This window comes from Canis lupus, chromosome 2 (assembly GCF_003254725.2).
Source record: "Canis lupus dingo isolate Sandy chromosome 2, ASM325472v2, whole genome shotgun sequence".
Classification (NCBI taxonomy): Eukaryota; Metazoa; Chordata; class Mammalia; order Carnivora; family Canidae; genus Canis; species Canis lupus.
Window position 1 is genome coordinate 57,495,048 of NC_064244.1, and position 17,687 is coordinate 57,512,734.

The 17,687-nt window shown below is 44.9% G+C and overlaps 1 protein-coding gene across 4 annotated transcripts in view; it reads left to right on the top strand.

Annotated features, from left to right (window-relative positions):
• The window catches only part of CIAPIN1 (cytokine induced apoptosis inhibitor 1), a 15,151-nt gene extending 1,317 nt beyond the window's left edge, over positions 1–13,834 (top strand). For 2 of the 4 annotated variants that reach the window (XM_025447983.3, XM_049104041.1), the window contains exons 2-9: positions 3,886–4,061; positions 4,527–4,679; positions 6,017–6,093; positions 7,824–7,992; positions 9,431–9,504; positions 10,399–10,514; positions 12,493–12,574; positions 13,091–13,834. In XM_025447983.3, coding sequence (XP_025303768.1) covers positions 3,896–4,061; positions 4,527–4,679; positions 6,017–6,093; positions 7,824–7,992; positions 9,431–9,504; positions 10,399–10,514; positions 12,493–12,574; positions 13,091–13,201 — 948 coding nt within the window. In that variant the 5' untranslated portion in view covers positions 3,886–3,895 and the 3' untranslated portion in view covers positions 13,202–13,834. Of the gene's footprint in view, positions 1–3,593; positions 3,704–3,885; positions 4,062–4,526; positions 4,680–6,016; positions 6,094–7,823; positions 7,993–9,430; positions 9,505–10,398; positions 10,515–10,833; positions 10,889–12,492; positions 12,575–13,090 lie in introns of those variants that run through there. The other 2 variants (XM_049104042.1, XM_049104043.1) reach the window with 2 other exon arrangements.
• Positions 13,835–17,687: the final 3,853 nt, after the last annotated feature.

Sequence of the window (17,687 nt, forward strand, 5' to 3'; positions counted from 1 at the left end):
GGAAAAGGTTGGTGGCCTTCATTCTGACATTGAGTGCCAATCTCTGAGTGACTCAGGGAGGTCATGGACTATAGGCACTCAACTGACGTGTAAATGCAGAGTGCCTCATTGCTATCTGGCATCAGGGAAGGCTTCATATTAATAGGGAGAACTGAAGGATTTGGGGATTAGGGATAACTGGTGACAGGAGCTAAGCATGTCATTCTGTAAAGTTTATGTTTGCAGCTAGACTCTTGTCTGTATCTGTTTTGCACAACCCTTATAACTCAAGTCTTTTTAAAACATCTTGCCCACCCCTGCCTCTATGTGGGGGAAGCCCTCCTAACCCAAATGTTAAAATTCCAGATGCACATCTATAGATTCATTAAAACACTACTGATCTGTCCATAAGGCTTTGTTTTCAGAGTTCTGTCCACCCATCTTCAAATGAGCCTTGGAAATTCTAGCACTGGGGTATCCTTCCTGAAACCCTCAATTCTTGACATACCTGGAAACAGTCTTCCATTTCTTCTTTTCTTTTTCTTTTCTTTTCTTTTCTTTTCTTTTCTTTTCTTTTCTTTTCTTTCTTTTCTTTCTTTGTTTCCTTGCTAATGATCACCTTTTTTTTTTTTTTTTTCCTATGTGTGCTTCAGTCAGTTCATTAAATTTAAAGTTTTCCTTTCTGATGACTTTCAATATTCTCAGAATTTTTTATGTACCTGACTTAAAAGGACTTAATCCTTGGTTTGAACTGATACCTGAACTTCAGTCTTTTTTTTTTTTCTTTTGGCCCCCTTCATCCATAAGACGAGCCAAATGCCTCAAAATTTGATGTTTATTGGGTACCTTAGAAATACATGAATCTCCAGAAGATACTCGTAGATATCTGCTTTCCCTGCCTGCTAGTAGCATTTTAGAAGAGCCATGGACACATGTATACAGCAGTGAGCGCTAGAGAGGTGCTTAACATTTAAGGCCCATGACATGACAATGACTGGCCCATGACGTGACAATGACTTCTTCAACTCCACCTCTACCTCTTTTTATTTTTTTTTTAATATTTTATTTATTTATTCATGAGAGAGACACAGAGAGAGAGAGAGAGGCACAGACACAGGCAGAGGGAGAAGCAGGCTCCATGCAGGGAGCCTGATGTGGGACTTGATCCGGGGTCTCCAGGATCACACCCTGGGCTGAAGGCGGTGCTAAACTGCTGAGCCACCCGGGCTGCCCCCTCCACCTCTTTTTAGGTATGCAACCAGGCTCTTGAGTCACCTCAGGCACCAGACATTTTTTTCTTACAGTTTTTAAAAAAGAAAGATTGCTAAAAGCAGAAAACTCAGATGATGGAAAGTACCATCCTTTGGCTTTTAGATACTTAGAAGAACATTGTCTCCCACTTTATTGGGAAAATGCTAACAGAGTGGTGGCTATGTCTGTGTTTTGAGGATTAATGTTTAATAAATACATTTATGAGCTCCCTCTTTCCATAGAAGATTAGTTTGGGGAGATATGGAACACAAAGTATTTTACGTCCTTCTAATGTACTGATACACACCCATTGGAGTAGTATTGAAGATGTCATAAAGTGCAGCTTTTATACTGTGTAATTCTAACAATGTAAAAGAAGCATCGCGTCTCCCTAGGGAGTCTTCCCAGCAGGGATGGCTGAGGAGAAAGAATAGGTTTTATGGGGACTCTTTGAAGCAAAGGCAAATAAACTGGCCACCAAGATATAAAAATTCTCTGAAAACATTATTTCACTGAGCTCTGTGTGTCACGCCCTGCTGAGTGCTTTGCATATTTTTATCTTCTTATTTACTTCTTACAGCAGCCTTGTGAAATATGAGATTATTATTCCTACCTTATTGGTAAGAAATGAGAGAGCTAATAACTGGACCCATGATCATGTAGTTAATAAGTAGACAATCCAATGGTAGAAGCCCAGTTCATCGTATTCAAAACCTATAAAACTGTCTCTGTTAAGCAGAGGTCTAGAGGTTTTGCTGGAAAGATCTAGACACCTGGCTTTTTGTTTTTCTCTGCCTAACAAGTAACCTTTTGCCTGTTCTTTCTTTCATGATGGTTTTTCTGTGAGTACAGTGCAAAGTTATAGTTGGTGGTGGTGGGCAGGGAGCTTGTCCCTTTTGTTTTCCCAGGAGAGAACCTGTGTCAACATCATTCTAGAAATAGGTCCTTTATTTCTTATGACTTAATGCCCAGCAATCCCTATTCCTGTCTTCCCTGGTTGGTATTTATTTATTTATTTATTTATTTCCCCACCCACCCACCCCCACTGGGATACCCCTGGCTGATTCTTCAATGAAACATTGATCCCAAGTCGCTTACCTTAAAGATTTACAGGAGTTCTTCCTCAACATCAAGTGACAGTTAAAAGCTTAAAAGTGTCAGTTCTTGAGTGTGTGCTTTTTAAGGATTTAAAGACAATTCGGTGATTAAGGAATCCTGCTTATCTGATAACACATGGCATCCTTTTACTGGGGCTTGCAGTCAGGTCAATATAATGAAGAACGGGCATTCCACATGGAAGCAAACAGGTAAAGGCATGATTAAAGCAAAAATGTGGAGGTTTTTCATAGAACAAGGAGGGCTTCGCTTTGGAGAGGTGGGAGATACAGACGGAGCCAGATCATGGAGGACCTGATTCCAGAAGAAAGTGTTTTGGTTTCGCACTAGAAAGTAAACTTTAGGAAATGAATGACAAAATCAAAATACTGTGGTATTTAAGAGTGACTGGCTAACTTGGCCATGTTTTGTAGGCAGAAAAGCAAATCATTTGAACTGAATATTTTTGAAGAAGGAAGGGTGTAACGGACAAGGCCTAAATTCAGTCTCAGAGTGTCTGTGGTGGTGTAATTGTGACTGAGTTAGCAACTTCTACAGAAGACAGAGGTGTTCAGCACAACCCTGGTCCATGCTTGGCCTGTCTACTGTGGCGTCTGCATTTATGCCATTATTAGAGCTATTTTAAGATGGGAACTTGATGGCATTAATGTTGAAGAAAGAAAGGAGGAGCTGAGTAGAATGCCATCGCCTGACCTAATTGCTTCATGAGCACATTCTATACTCCTGTCCATATCAAGTGGAAGGGAAAGCTGACCCATGGTGGCGGGGGGAATCTCCATAGATTAAAAGTGTGGGCTTTATAGTCCCATGGATTTGGATTCATGTTCCAGGTCTTTCCACATTTAGTAGTTGTGTGACCTGGCAAAGTCAATGGCTTCAATTTTTCTGCCTATAAAATGGGAATAATACAGAGTTTAGGGTTGTATGAGGTTCAGTTGGGATAATGTATATAAGGTCCTTTGAACAGCCTGGGCAATCGTAAATGTGAAAGAAAGACATGTTAGGTACTATTGATCATTGCAGATTCAATAGGATTGAATTTTCTTATTTTCATGAAAGAGAAAATCTCATTATTTTCCAAATGTAAATATGTTGTCTCTTTAAAAAAAAAAAAAAAAAAAATTAAGCTTGTGGTGGCATTAGGTCTGCCAATTTATTTGCCTTCTTTGCTGAGTCATACTTTTGCCTAATTAACATCCTGTGTGTTTCATATTCCTTCCATTCAAGCTGAGTTGTCCCAAATCAAAAGAGAAATACTCTTTCTGCCTTCAACTTGTATACTTGACTGCCAAGGCAGGACTCCCATCCAGGAAGCAACCTGCATTGTTGGGGAATGTTGGGGTTAAGAATCCTTGAGGTAACGGGTTCATTATTTTAGTCTCTGTAGCATCCACAGGAAGATACTCTAGTGTGGTCAGCATGCCGTGGTGGGAGGTCGGAATTAGGTGGTGATTCTAATTGTATTTGCTGGTACCTCATAGATTAAATTGTGCTTTATCTCTGCTCAGTCGTGACTCTCCTTTGGTCCATGGGTTTTAGGTCCATCAGCATGGCAGGAATGGCAGATTATGGGATCTCAGCTGGCCAGTTTGTGGCCGTGGTCTGGGATCAGTCATCCCCCCTGGAGGCTCTGAAAGATCTGGTCGACAAGCTTCAAAAGTTAACAGGTGATGAGGGCCAAGTGTCTGTGGAAAACATCAACCAGCTGTTGAAATGTAAGTACCTACCCATTGTCTTTACAGGGCTGCAGAGGGTTGATGGGGGTGCTGCGTTTATGCAGTTCCTTCGCATCTGAGTTTTTGTTCTGAGTGGCACACGATGGCAGTGGGGGGGGGTCACTCTGTTTTTCAGTTGAGATACAGTGGACTTAAAAGAGTGTAGTTGATTTTTATAAGTATGTTGTTATTAGATATCCTGCATTTTCTAAAAAGCTTACTCTTCAGCCAGCTTCCTTTTTACTTCTTTTCCTGGACATATAAAAGGATATGAAATTAATAAGACCAAGGGAGAATAGTGGCTTCTTTGCCCCTCTTGCTAGTAATGGTATAATAACATTTGCCAGATAGGTAGCTGTTCATTCTTCCAGGGCCAAGCCTGGAGCCTCTGCAGGACCTTGGGGGGCTGGGCAGATTGCGTCAGGGGCCCAGGTTATTGCTGATCAGAACCTTCCTTCTTTTCAGCTGCTCACAAAGAATCTAGCTTTGATATTATTTTGTCGGGTGTAATTCCTGGAAGCACCACTCTGCACAGCACTGAGATTTTGGCTGAGATGGCCCGGATCCTGCGGCCTGGTGGATGTCTTTTTCTGAGAGAGCCAGTAGAGACAGCTGTAGGTAAGGAAATTTTTATTTGGAAGACTAGAATTTAACAACGTTAAATATTTAGGTACATTTGCTGCATCTCTCTGAGCGGGAGCTGTCATTAGGAGATCCTTCTCCTTGGTTATAAAAATCTGAAGCAGTGCATCTCACGGAACTATGATCTTTGACCCAATAGGAGGAAAATGTCTACCTGAAAATGGCTGGGTCTGTCAACAGGTTGAATGGTTAAACTGTGGTACATGCATACCACGGGAAACTCTAGCAATAAAAAGGAATAAACCACTCACTTGTGCAACAATTTGGATGAATCTCAAGGGAATCTTGCCGTGCCGAGTGGAAAACAGCCAATCCCAAAAGGATGCATGCTATGTGATTCTATTCCTGTAACATTCTTGGAATAACAAAGTTCTAGGGATGGGGACCAGACTGATGACTACTAGGTGCTAGGAGTGAGAGGCAGGGGATATGTGAGCCTGGAAAGGGGTCTCAGGAGGGCTCCTTGTGACTGTGGAAGTGCTCACATGAAGCTGTGAGCATGGTAAGATTGCACAGAGCTGTGCACACCCAGACAAGTGCATGCAAAACTGGTGAGATCTGGGGAGCTCTGTGGACCCTGAGTGATAACTTCCCAGTCTTCTAGTGTGCGGTACTTGTGTATGTTCCCATGGGGGAAACAAGGAGAAGCATCCTTTTTTTTTTTTTTTTTAAATCTTCCTATGCATCTATAGTTATTTCAGAATAAAAAGTTAGAAAATAATGACTGGAAGTCTGGGAGTGATGAGTCGTAATTATTGACTCATATGAAACTAATGATAGGACCCAGGAAATAAAAACCTCTCTTTTTTTTGCTCAGTGATGAAGCTGTCACTTCTGAATTTGTTCCGTTTTCCATCAGTATGTGATGACTCAATTTGTAAATGCAACCAGAGAACGAAAGTATTTTGAAATATGTAAAAGCATTTAGTGGGAATAGAAACTTGTGACGGACACGGCATATGCCAGTGTTCTTTGTTGGAAGTGTAGACCACGGGAAGCTGCAGTGTCTCTCTTGTAGGAACTGCGCAGAGAGTATACTTGTGTGCTTTCTGAGTCCTCAGCCTCCTTTTCACTCAGTGTCCAGAAACCCCAGAAAGTTTCTTCCAAGAAGCCGGGAGAGACAGGACAATAACAATAGAATTATTCTCTGACACTTAAGGGAGTAGGTAAGCACGTACTGAACAACCAGAAGGATTTGTCAAATTAAAATACTGTCACGATCACTTTTATTGCCAGCTGACGCAAATAGGATCCTTTTTGATTTTTCCTGTTTTGGCCCATGAAGCTGCTAATCGGGGTTTTCCTCTTGGCAGTTAACAACAGCAAAGTGAGGACAACATCTAAGCTGTGTTCGGCCCTGACTCTTTCTGGTCTCGTGGAAGTGAAAGAGGTATGTTAGTAGACCACCTCCTTTGCTGGGAACTGAGACCTTGGGTGACCACACCCAGGATCTCTGTCCATAGATCTGGGGAGAATGAGGGAGTAACAGCATGGAAAATGAGGGGTGCAGTGTCACGTAGACTGGGAAGCAAACTGGGAAGTGCTTTGCATGTAAGATACACAGTGTCTCAAAGGACAGAACCTCTGAAACAACTCTCCTTTGAATAGACTCAGCTTGGGCCCCTGTGGGTTGGGGCATATTCTGGTCTCAGTACTGGTGGAGTGGTGGCGCCCATGTTTCAGGGAGAGAGCAACACGGGTCCCTTAATGAACACAAATCCTAGGCCCAAGTGAAACACGGGCACCTGAATCATCCTCAGGTGTTTGGTGGAGGCTGGAGTGGGTCAGGGAAGAATATCCCACTTCTGACAATTCAGTAAAAATACTTAGATTAATTAGAGGTGTTCCTATTTCTACATCCTTCTTTGATGTTGAAATTTTCTTGTGTGAGAGGAAAGTGCTGTACCGTGATAAGTGTTATACCACGGATTTGAGTCAGAGGCTCTACCACTGAGCTGTACCCTCCCGCCGCTTCCGTGCCACAGATTGGCAGCATGACCTAGGGCCTTAGTTTCTTTATGCCCATACTTGCTTATTTTTCTTTTTAGTTTAAGGTTTTCCGGGTTTTTTTGTTTGTTTGTTTTTGTTTTCCGTTTTTTTTTTTTAATCTAAAATAAGAGATGCTCATATAAATTCAATTAATACTAGAGAATATAAGGACGCCTGGGTGGCTCAGCAGTTAAGCGTCTGCCTTCAGCTCAAGTCATGATCCTGGGGTCCCAGAACCGAGTCCCACATCAGGCTCCCGCAGGGAGCCTGCTTCTCGCTCTGCCTGTGTCTCTATCTCTCATGAATAAATAAATAAAATCTTACCCCCCCCAAAAAAATACTGGAGAATATAGAATTATAAAGTGACATTCCAGGCCTTCCTCACACTTCCCTCCCAAGAGGAAGCCACCAACACATTTTTATGTGTTACTGCTCAGACCTCTGTGAGTGTGTGTGTGACAGGGAGAGACAGGTACTTGTTTAATGTAAATGAGGTCATATGTATACATTATTCAATTACTAGCTTTTTCCACCTTTAAATATCTTCAACATTTATCTATCCCAGTGCATTGCCCCTCACTCTTATTAATGATGTAACAATATTGAGTGCTGTGGAGCAGCTGTGATTTATTTAACCATTCTGTAGTTGCTGGACACAGGTGGCACTCCCACATTGTTTTCTACCTTTATTGTCCGCTGCTTCTTCCCAAGAAAACATTTCCCCCACCTTTATGGTTTTTTTCTCTATTTTATTTCTACTATGTTTATTGTGCGCCTGCCTCTATGTAGTACACCATGAGGCATCATCCTATTCAGGATGCCTGACTCATCTTGATAATCATAATCATTATAACCCGCAGAACAACTGGCACAGTGCCTTGTACCTAATAGACAGGGATTGGTAAATACTTGAAAACTTTCCAGAGGGTTGGCTCAAAGTAAGCACATAAGCAAAGTAGCACTCTAGAGTACAGATCACTGAGAAACTGAATGTGATGATGTCTATCATCTCCTGATATTATGCACTTCGTAACACAGAAATGAGTATTTGACACCTGTATGGGTGGACTTAGTATGACATCATTTTGTGGAAAGAGTGTGACCTACTTCTTTTGATGTCTTGAATTCTAGCTGCAGCAGGAGTCCTTGAGCCCCAAGGAGATACAGTCTGTTCAAGAACACCTGGGTTACCAAAGTGACAACTTGCTCTCTGTGCACATCACAGGCAAAAAACCCAACTTTGAAGTGGGTTCTTCTAGTCAACTGAAGCTTTCTCTGGCCAAGAAGGCTTCTCCCCCGGGTAAGAGTGGCCTGGGGGCATTGTTCTGTCTGGGTGAGCCTAGAAAGACAACTCAGATGTTGAACCAGAGATCTAGACAGAGACAGTGAGGTCTCCAGAGGATTAGTCCTTCCTTCATCTCTGTCATTTCCAAATGGAAAAATGTTTCATGTTCTGTTGTCCTGGGCGTATTCAGATTCTGATGTGAAATAGCACATTAGCTATTACCTCATTTGGCCTCTTCTGCTCTTAGGACACTGAGGCCTCCAGATTCTAGAAGCCTGAGCTACATGATTTAGCTAATGAAGTCTTTCCACACCCCAGAATTACCACACTCATCCTCAGGAGCTCTCGCAGTGGTGGTCGTGGTTGATAAGAGTAGCCTGCACCTCTTCCCATGGGTCCTTTCTATGCTAGTAAAGTCAGCTTTTCTTACTTTGAGGATCTTAAGCCACTTGTAAAAGTATTTCTCCTCAGACAGTTGTACCCGCCCTTTGCCACCCCCTCACCTCATCACTGTTTCATGATGCCTGAATCAAGAGAAATTGCCCAACCATGAGGTATGCAAACATTTGCAGGTACATTCACACTCCTCTGCTTTGACTGGCCAGCCAAAATCTTTAAGAAATCTGCTGGAATCCCAGCCTCTGCTTCCAGAATGGGTAGGAAGGGCTCAGGTGAGGAGTTTGCCTTGTGGAAGATCCGAGCCTCCACCTGCAACAGTGATCTTCAGGGGTGCACTTAACCACCAAGGCCGGTCTGAAGACGTGCCCACACTGTCTCTGAGGACCTGCCTATACCTGCCCACACTGACTCAATTCTCAGGGCCTTCTTTGCACCAACAGGGTCTGCAGGGTGAGGGTTGTGTCTGCCACCAGTTTGCCTCACAGCACTGCCGCTGGCTCTGGAGCCAGTTTTCTTGTACGTCACAGGTTCACATGAGGCAGAGGCTTTGGCACACACTTTTCTGCTTACTTAATCTTCAGATCTCCTGCAGTAGATCTAGGGAGGACGACTAGCCTCAGGTTCTAAGGATGGAAGCTAAGATAAGGACACAGCAATGTGGAGTGAAGTCAAGCATGTCAGACAGACTCCTGTTTGTGGCTCTGTAGATAGAGCCTAAATGTTGGAGCTGTTTTCCTCATCTATAAAATCAGGACAGCACATCCTCACCTGATAAGGGTCCTAGCAGGATTTAATCACACGGTGCATATGAAATACTTACTGTAGCATCTGCTGCAGAGCAAGTGCTTAGCAGATGATGGCATCTGTCACCATAAAGCAAGCCAGCCCCAGGCCATTCCTTCTCCAAATGATAGAGCAGGGCCTCGGACCCAAGCCCTCGGACTCCCAGGCCCATGTGCTCTTCACAGGCACTCGGCAAAAAGCACACCCATGTGCCTCTGGTTTGTTTCTGCTGCTTTGACGAAGCTCTTTTTCTTTTAATGGTTGGACCCAGTGAAGCCTGCTGTGGACCCTGCAGCGGCCAAGCTCTGGACCCTGTCAGCCAATGACATGGAGGACGAGAGTGTGGTGAGTGGGCACTGCAGTCCCTGGACTGCTTTCTGTTTGGCGTCCCTTTGGAAATGAATGGTCATAGTTTGGTGTGGCCTCTCTGGACGTGGAGGTGTGAAGCTCAGCATTGTGCCTGTGCCTGTGACCGTGGCTGGCATTTATGATTCGGAAGGAAACCCCACATTTGTGGCATTTTAAAAATCTTTCTCAGCATCTCTTTTCCCCACAGGTTTTCTTGTTCTCACTTCATGTGATATGTTAAAGATTCTGGTGGGCATGTGTGAACCTGAAAAGAGCTTGTCAGCTAAAAGACTTTCTTGGCTCCTTTGTCTGGGCAAGTCAGTGCACACTCACTGTCTTAAAAGCAATAATTTTCCATCTTTGATCAATACTGTCTATTATAAAGTTCTTAATTTCTGCAACTGTTGAAGTTACAGTGATAGCAAAACAGGTTATGGTTCATGTTCTCATAGAATTTAAGATTAATTGTTCTCCCATTCAGCAAAGAATTGCACAAATGTATATATTGTTATTTGCCTTCTTGGGAATCATAGAAAATAGTTTATTCCCTTTTTCACATGACAGCCCTTCATATATGCAAATAAATATAGCGCTTCTGTTTTTGTTTTTCTTGCTGCTTCCACATTCACACACGCGCGCACACATGCACACTCAGACTCATATTCACTACATGTTGTCAGTTAACTTCCCAGTCCCCTTACAGCCTAGTGCATCCTCTGTGGACATAGTTTACTTCACTGTGGTGGTCAGCTTGAATGTGATGATCAGCCCAGGGCAGGTCAGTGGATGCCCTCTACGTGGGCCATAGAAACCTGCTACCACAGCCCTTTGTTCAGCCTTTTAGCAGCAGAGACCATGAGTGTGTCACTAACCTCTTTGAGCTCTCTCTAGGATCTCATTGACTCAGATGAGCTGCTAGATCCAGAAGATTTTAAGAAGCCAGATCCAGCTTCCCTGCGGGCTCCTTCATGTGGAGAAGGGAAAAAGAGGAAAGCCTGCAAGAATTGGTGAGCGTCAGCATAAGTGGAGTCTTCCAGGCCTTCCAGTCTTCTGAGGCTCAAGGACTCGGGATACTTTACTATTATTGAAATAATTATTTTATTGTGAAATGCATTGTAAAGATGGAGGAGTATCTTAATCAGATAGGTTTTAAAGAGTAATAAAGATGAACACCTGTGTACCGATTACCCAAGTTAAGAATCAGAGATATGACTAGTAACTTAGAAGCCACCTCTCCGTGCTTCCTCAGCTGCATCTTGCTCCGTCTCCCCACAAAGGTTACCATCCTCCCGGGTTCATGTTAATCATTCTTGGCTTATTTGATAGTTTACCATCTAGTATGAAGCTCCAACTACTATATTTTTGAATTACGAAAAACTGAGTAGTTGGCCCAGCCCTGACGAGACAAGGAAAGGTCAATACCCTCCATCTGAGAAGGCTTCCGGTGAAAGTTAAGGTATGCAGGGTCTCCTGGGCTGGGGATCTCCAAGAGGATCTCCTGAGGATCTCCAAGAGTCCTTCCAGGGAAGCCAGGGAGAGCCACAAGAGATCTCTAGGAAACCAAGGACATAGACAGATGGAACACTTGGCAGGGGTGTGTAGGGTGACACCAGCAGCATGGTTGGAGGGCGTGGGCTGCTCTGTTTGTTCTACTCTAAGCCCGCCAAAGTTTGAGTTCTCCTCCTTGGAGCAGACTGGAGCAGAACATGAGTGTCCTCAGCAGATCAGCAGGGCAAGGAGGGATGGAAAAGCTTCATGGTCACCAGTGTGCAGTCAGGATAAGCTAGGGCCAGGATCTGGGCTGGCTCGCCTGCCCTTGATACTACGGTATGATGGCAGCTTGGTTTGTGATAGTGGCAGCCTTCAGCGTGTCTCTGTTTTGGGCTCTTGCTTCATCATACACGTGTGACTTCGTCTATGGCAGAGCTAACATCTGGGGGTCCCCTCCACTGTTCCCCCTGAGGGTTCCCTTCCCTCTGCCTTATGTTAGCTTTTCTGGGTTTTGTATCCCCTGCTGCTTTCTTAGTTTTCTCTCTTGTTTTGTTGGAGTCGGTTCTACAGTAGTTGCTTTAGAAAGGTTGCTTGAGCTGGGAGCCCTGAGCTTAGCGCTGGGATTTGTTGACTGTTTTAGTGAAGGGAGCCTGGGTGGGCCTGTGAGGGACACTGCAAACTCAGCATCTTTGGGTCTTTCACCTTGAGGTGGTTAGATTTCTCAGAGAGGGGTCTTTCTGGTGCCACCTGTTCCTTTGGAGGTTTTGGGGTGCAGTGTGGGCTGAGAGTCAGCCACGTGCTTAGCAGTGGCTAACTTACCACCTGCTTGGAGTTCAGCTCCCCTCGGTCAGAGTCACCTCTTCTGCTTTTTCCGCTATACAGTTCCCAGTGCTGCGTAGCCACTGTCTCCTTTCCCCTGGCCCCTGTCTTTGTTGGGTTATGCTTTACTGAAGTTTCAGTGGGGCCCTGAGGGAAAGTAGAGTAGACACATGCATTCAGTCTGTCCTCTTAACCTGGAAACCTCAGCGTTGGTTTTTTTTTGCATTCATTTTACGGACGGAAAGAGTGGTAAAAATGAACTGGTGGTGCGTGGGCTTGCTGAATCAGTGTTCTTTTAAGTGTGAAAGTTGCCAGCATTCACAAATCAGGAGATTTCAAGTAAAAATCCTTTTTTTTTTTTTTTTTTTTTTTTTTTCTGTCCTTAGCTTTGGAAAATATGACAGCACCGGGTCTGCTTCTCCTCACAGCATTAATCGGCTGAAGCGGAGTAGTGACTTGCCTGTGTAGACAGGGCATCTCCCCTTTTGGTCCCCCTTTGCCCACCACTGTCTCCCTAAACAGCCTTACACGCTTATCTTGTCAGCCCAGCCCCATAGGTGTTTAAGATGTCCTAGTATAAAAAGAAAAGTTTTAGAGTGTTTGGGCAGTGTTGAGGACTTGGAGCCCATGGGTGGTACTACGTCTCACTCACAAGCTACCAATTTTCCCCCCCAGCACCTGTGGCCTCGCGGAAGAACTGGAAAAAGAGAAGTCAAGGGAACAGGCGAGCTCTCAGCCCAAGTCGGCTTGTGGAAATGTAAATATCTGGCTCCTTACTCAGTGTTCACAAAACCCCCAGTGGTATTGGGCATCATCCTAAACCCAACACAGACTCATTTACTGCCCAAGTATTTTAAGAATGGGCAAATATGTGAGAACACGTATGTAGGAGAGAAGTCATCTCCTGAGAGGGGGTTTGTGTGCTCCTGCCTGTAGGGGAGGCTCCTGTCACTTATTTTTGACCCCTTTCTTCCCAGTTCATGGTGGCCTGATGCCATTTGGCTATTTGGCTGAGCTCAACTATGATTTGAACTGTTGAAATATAGAAATATGGCCTTCCGAAGGAACTTCTCATGTCACTGTTTTTCATAAAACTAGAGCTCTTAAAAACTCTTAGTATTTGGGTTTCAATTGGAGCCACACGTGCATCCAGCCATTTCCATCAGGCCACTGTGACCATGTTATGAAATTAGGGATCCCTTTCTTGCCCATGTATCTGGGACACGCTGACACTCAGCTTCCCTGTATGATTGATTGTCTCTTCTCTCAACAGTGCTACCTGGGCGATGCTTTCCGCTGTGCCAGTTGCCCCTACCTTGGCATGCCAGCCTTCAAGCCTGGGGAGCAGGTGCTCCTGAGCAACAACAACCTCAGTGATGCCTAGGAGGGACTTAACATAGTGCACATTGGCTCCTCCAGCCAACTCCTGTCCCTCAAGTCCCACAATTGTGGTTCCTCCCACCTCCTCTGCATTTGCTCACTCTCTGCTTGAAGTCCATCTGCAGGGAGCGTGCTTGGTAAACAGAGTGGAGCTGGCTATGGGGTGCAGTGATGTGCAGTGGTGCTATGTATCAAAAGACCTACTATAATGGGACCTGGTTACTCTGAGTGGGGGGACCTGTTTCTCCACCTCGTATTAGGGAACATGTGCTGAAGAGGCCATCTCCTGATATTACAATGCTGACCTAACACTCAAGAGCCCAGACGTCCTTGAGTATTAACACTCTGTGACAGAGAGGACCCTTACCCCAGTTCTAAGCTCAGCAATAGTGCCACTACTTGCCTTCCAGAGTTGATGGTTTACTCAGTTATTGGTGAGTACCAACTGCACCGATGCAGTTATTGGTGACATGAGTCGTGTCTCATGGCTCAGGGCATCAGAAGAATCACCCGTTGGTTGCTGTGATCATATTCAGTGTCCCTCTGTCCCTTCCATCCCTACCTCACCCCTGCCCTACTGTGTTATATCCGTCTTGTTTCTGTTCATCTATCGTTATTAAAGTTGGGTACTTCTGCATATCTGTTGTGGAGAGCGCTGTGTTTGTGTGTGTGATGTCTGACACAGCCATCTGAGCTCAGCTTAGACCACAAAACTTTCTTTTTGGAAGAGCCTTAGTGTCACACTGGTGGGGCCAGTCCTACATTTAAGTTAAGGATCAGGGACTCTCTTCATTTACTTTAGGAGAGGCCAAGTTGATGAGGTTTTATTTATTTATTTTTTTAAAGATTTTATTTATTCATTCATGAGAGACACACACAGAAAGAGGCAGAGACACAGGCAGAGGGTGGGACTCGATTCTGGGTCTCCAGGATCATACCCTGGGGGAAGGCGGCGCTAAACCGCTGAGCCACCCAGGCTGCCCAGTTGATGAGGTTTTAAAGGAAAGCAGGACAGAAATCTTAAACAATCTCTGACCAAGAGACCTCTCACTGTCTTTGTTATTCACACAAAGACAACTATTTGATCTTGCCAAATAGTTGGAGAGATTGTATGGATTTAAGAGATCAGGATGGTGAGGGGGCGGGGCAGGGGTGCCTGGCTGACTCAGTCAGTAGAGCACGTGACTCTTGATTGCTGGCTCCTAAACTTGAGCCCCATGTTGGGTGCAGAGATTAGAGACCAAAATTCGTATATATTACTAATAAATGGAAGTGTTTGTTGGTATTTGTCCTTGAAACTTGACTTGATTCTCTAAGTTTGCTTTTGCTTATTCTGGTCCCCGCAGGTGGATTTTCTGGGCGTTGCTAAGTTCTGTTTGACTTCAGAGCCCCTGTGGTCGGCAGGGTTCTAAGATGACTCCAATGCCCAACCCCTTGTGTCATCCCCTGCCCCTGAGATTGAGCAGGGCCTGTGAGTATGATGTCCCATCATACTCTCACATCACCTCTAGGATTAGGTGAAGTTCGGCAAAAGCGAAAGGATTTGGCACAAGTTATTTAAGTCTCTAAGGGACTTTCAGTTAAAAGGTCACTTACCCTGAGTGGGCTGCCCTCATCAGTGGTCCTTTAAGGAAACTGGAAAACTAAGAGTTTCTTCTGGCCTTCTAAAGCTGCCATGTGGAGAGAAGGTTCTAGAGGGGCCTCCTAGAGCTGAGAGCGGACCCTGTGGACCCTCTAGCCAGGAGGAAGCCTTCAGCCCTGCAGCCAGGGAGACCCTGGGCAGGGGCCCAGCCCTGCTGTGCCTGGAGTCCTGACCCACAAAATCTGCAAGGGCAGATGTGTATGGTTTTAAGTCCCTAGATCTGTGGTGATCTGTTAGGCCACAAAAGCAAACTAATTCAGCCCAAGACTAGATGTCATGTTAACTGATACTGAGAACAGCTGAGACGCTGTTAGATGCATCCGTTGCAGATACCAAGGTGAAGGACAAAAATCTCTAAACTTCAGGTTGAGGACAGGAGATTCTGAACCAAAGAGCTTCTTGGGTTGGGTTTAGCAGAGCCCGGAGCAAATGTCACTAGCCCTTGCCGACCTGATCCTTGTTCTGCATTCCTGTCACTGCTGGCATAAAGGGTGACACTATCTCCTGTCTGCTACACTTGGCTCAGTTAAAGGTGCCGTGTTGGCAGCTGCTGGGCCACCCACATGGGGGCTCAGGGTTGGGCCAGCAAGCTGCAGAGAGGCCTTGCTGGTCAGCAGCACACATCTGTTCTTGGAGTTCAGCACAGTGAGCAGACACCTTGTGACTTTGTAAGACCCCCATTTCTGAGGGGAGGTTTTGAGCCCCAAACAGTCTAAGATCACTGACTACAACCTCAGTTCACATTTGAGAACACGGGGCGAGCCAGACAGTGACCTGCCACCTGCTGAGGGAGGACCTTTAAAAGTACAAGTACCTGACACCCTTGGACTTTCTGGGTCAGTCATGAGTCTGAGATGGGGCTGGGAAATCTTAATTGTTTAGTAAACACTATAAGATCTTTTGCTTAGAACTTCCCCTCTCCCAGAAGTCACTCTAAAGCACTGAGTGGGATGGATAGTGGAGTCAACCACACCTTCCTTGGTTGTAATGGGGTTCCAGCATGCTGGGTGACAGTGGAGCTGAAGGAAGAATCCCACAGAGAAGCCTCCCGAGCAGGAGGCACTGGTTGTTGGGCAGGAGAAGAGAGGCTTTGCTTTGTGACCATCCTACAGCTCGTCTGTTGTGTGGGGAGGAGAGGAGCTACACATGGGACCATGACCAAGAATTGGCAAAGGTGTGGCCAGGTGGGACTCTTCCCACTCTGATGGAATTTGTTGGGATGGTTACACCCTATCAGGTCAGTTTCAATTCTAGCTGTATGTTAGAATCCATTGGGTGGCTTCAAAAAAACAAAAACATGCATGGGACCCCTCCTTGCCAACCACCAATGAAGTCAATCTTTTCAAATAGGGCTTCGGGTGTCAGTGTATTTGCAAAGCTTTCCCAGGTAATCCTTTCTAAAATGCATCCAGGATTGAGAATCACTGCCCTAGAAAAGTTCTTTTTATGCATGCACCAGGAGACATGCTAAAAAATGTTCAAAGCAGCACTATCTGTAATAGCAAGAACCTGGAAATAGTCCAAATGGCCTTTAACAAGAGGATAGGTGAATGAGTCATGTCATCATGTGGTGGAAAATGGTGTGCTATAGCCATGCACATCAGCGTGGAGGAATCTCAGAGCCACAAGAGAGTGTACGCATGTGATGTGTTCTTTCCCACAGAGTGCAAAGTTTGAAAACATACAAGATCATTAATGTGAGGGATATATATTGTACATATTACGTACATACACATAGGTGACAAATGAAAGAAAAGAAGAATGATAAAGTCCAGGAACATAATTGTCTCTAGAGGTTGATGGGAAGATGACATTCTGTAAGGAGAGGAAATGGAGCTTCTAATCAGAAGAATCCCAGAGAAGCCTCGTGAGCAGAGGCACTGGTTGTTGGGCAGGAGAAGAGAGGCTTTGCTTTGTGACCATCCTACAGCTCGTCTGTTTGTGGGGGGAGGGGGGCTACACATGGGACCAGGACCAAGAATTGGTGAAGGTTCTTTTTATTAAGCTGGATGGAGGCTGTACAGGTGCTTATTCTATTATTGGTTTGCATACCTTACATATACATTATGTTGTACTTATGAGAAGTTTCATTAAAAAAGAAAAAAAAAGACTAGGAAGGGGCACCTGGGTGGCTCAGTCGGTGAGGCAACCAACTCTTGGTTTTGGCTCCGGTCATGATCTCAGGTTTGTGAGATCAGTGTCAGGATTTGCGCTGGGGGTGGGGGTCTACTTAAGATTTTCCTTCTTTTTCTCCCTCTGCCCCTCCCCCCACCTCTCCCTCCCTCTCTCTCTCTTTCTCAAAAAACAAAACAAAAAACAAACTAGGAAAACCCACACATAAAACCCTGAATGTTAAGGAAATTGCTTGCTAGTCCAGAACGCAGTCCTGCACCTCTGCCATGAACCTCTAGGAAATATTTGGCACGGTTAAAATTCCATTCAAAATTGTAAAAGTAGAATCAACAGTCATTCTGATAATAACAAAGCAGATAAATATTACCTGTGACCAAAAGAACCACACATGGACGAAGTATAGCACAGAGACACCAGAGCTCGTGGGAATGATCGATGCATAAAGAGAGAGGGATTCCTGTGGTGCAGACCTGAAACGGCAGAGCTGAGGCAAGGCGTGAAGAAAGATGAAATCCCAGAGGTGAAGTAGACGTGGGAGAGAACACTAGGAGGTGGAAAGTGCTACGAACAGGCAGCAAGGACAGGAAAGAGAAAACTAACCCAAATGAAATGGACACGAAGAGAGAGGACTCCATGAGAATGATTAGCCACAGAAGGTAAAAGGGACACACTATCTCAGCGTCATCGTGTAAAGAGACAGTTCAAGGAAGTTTCC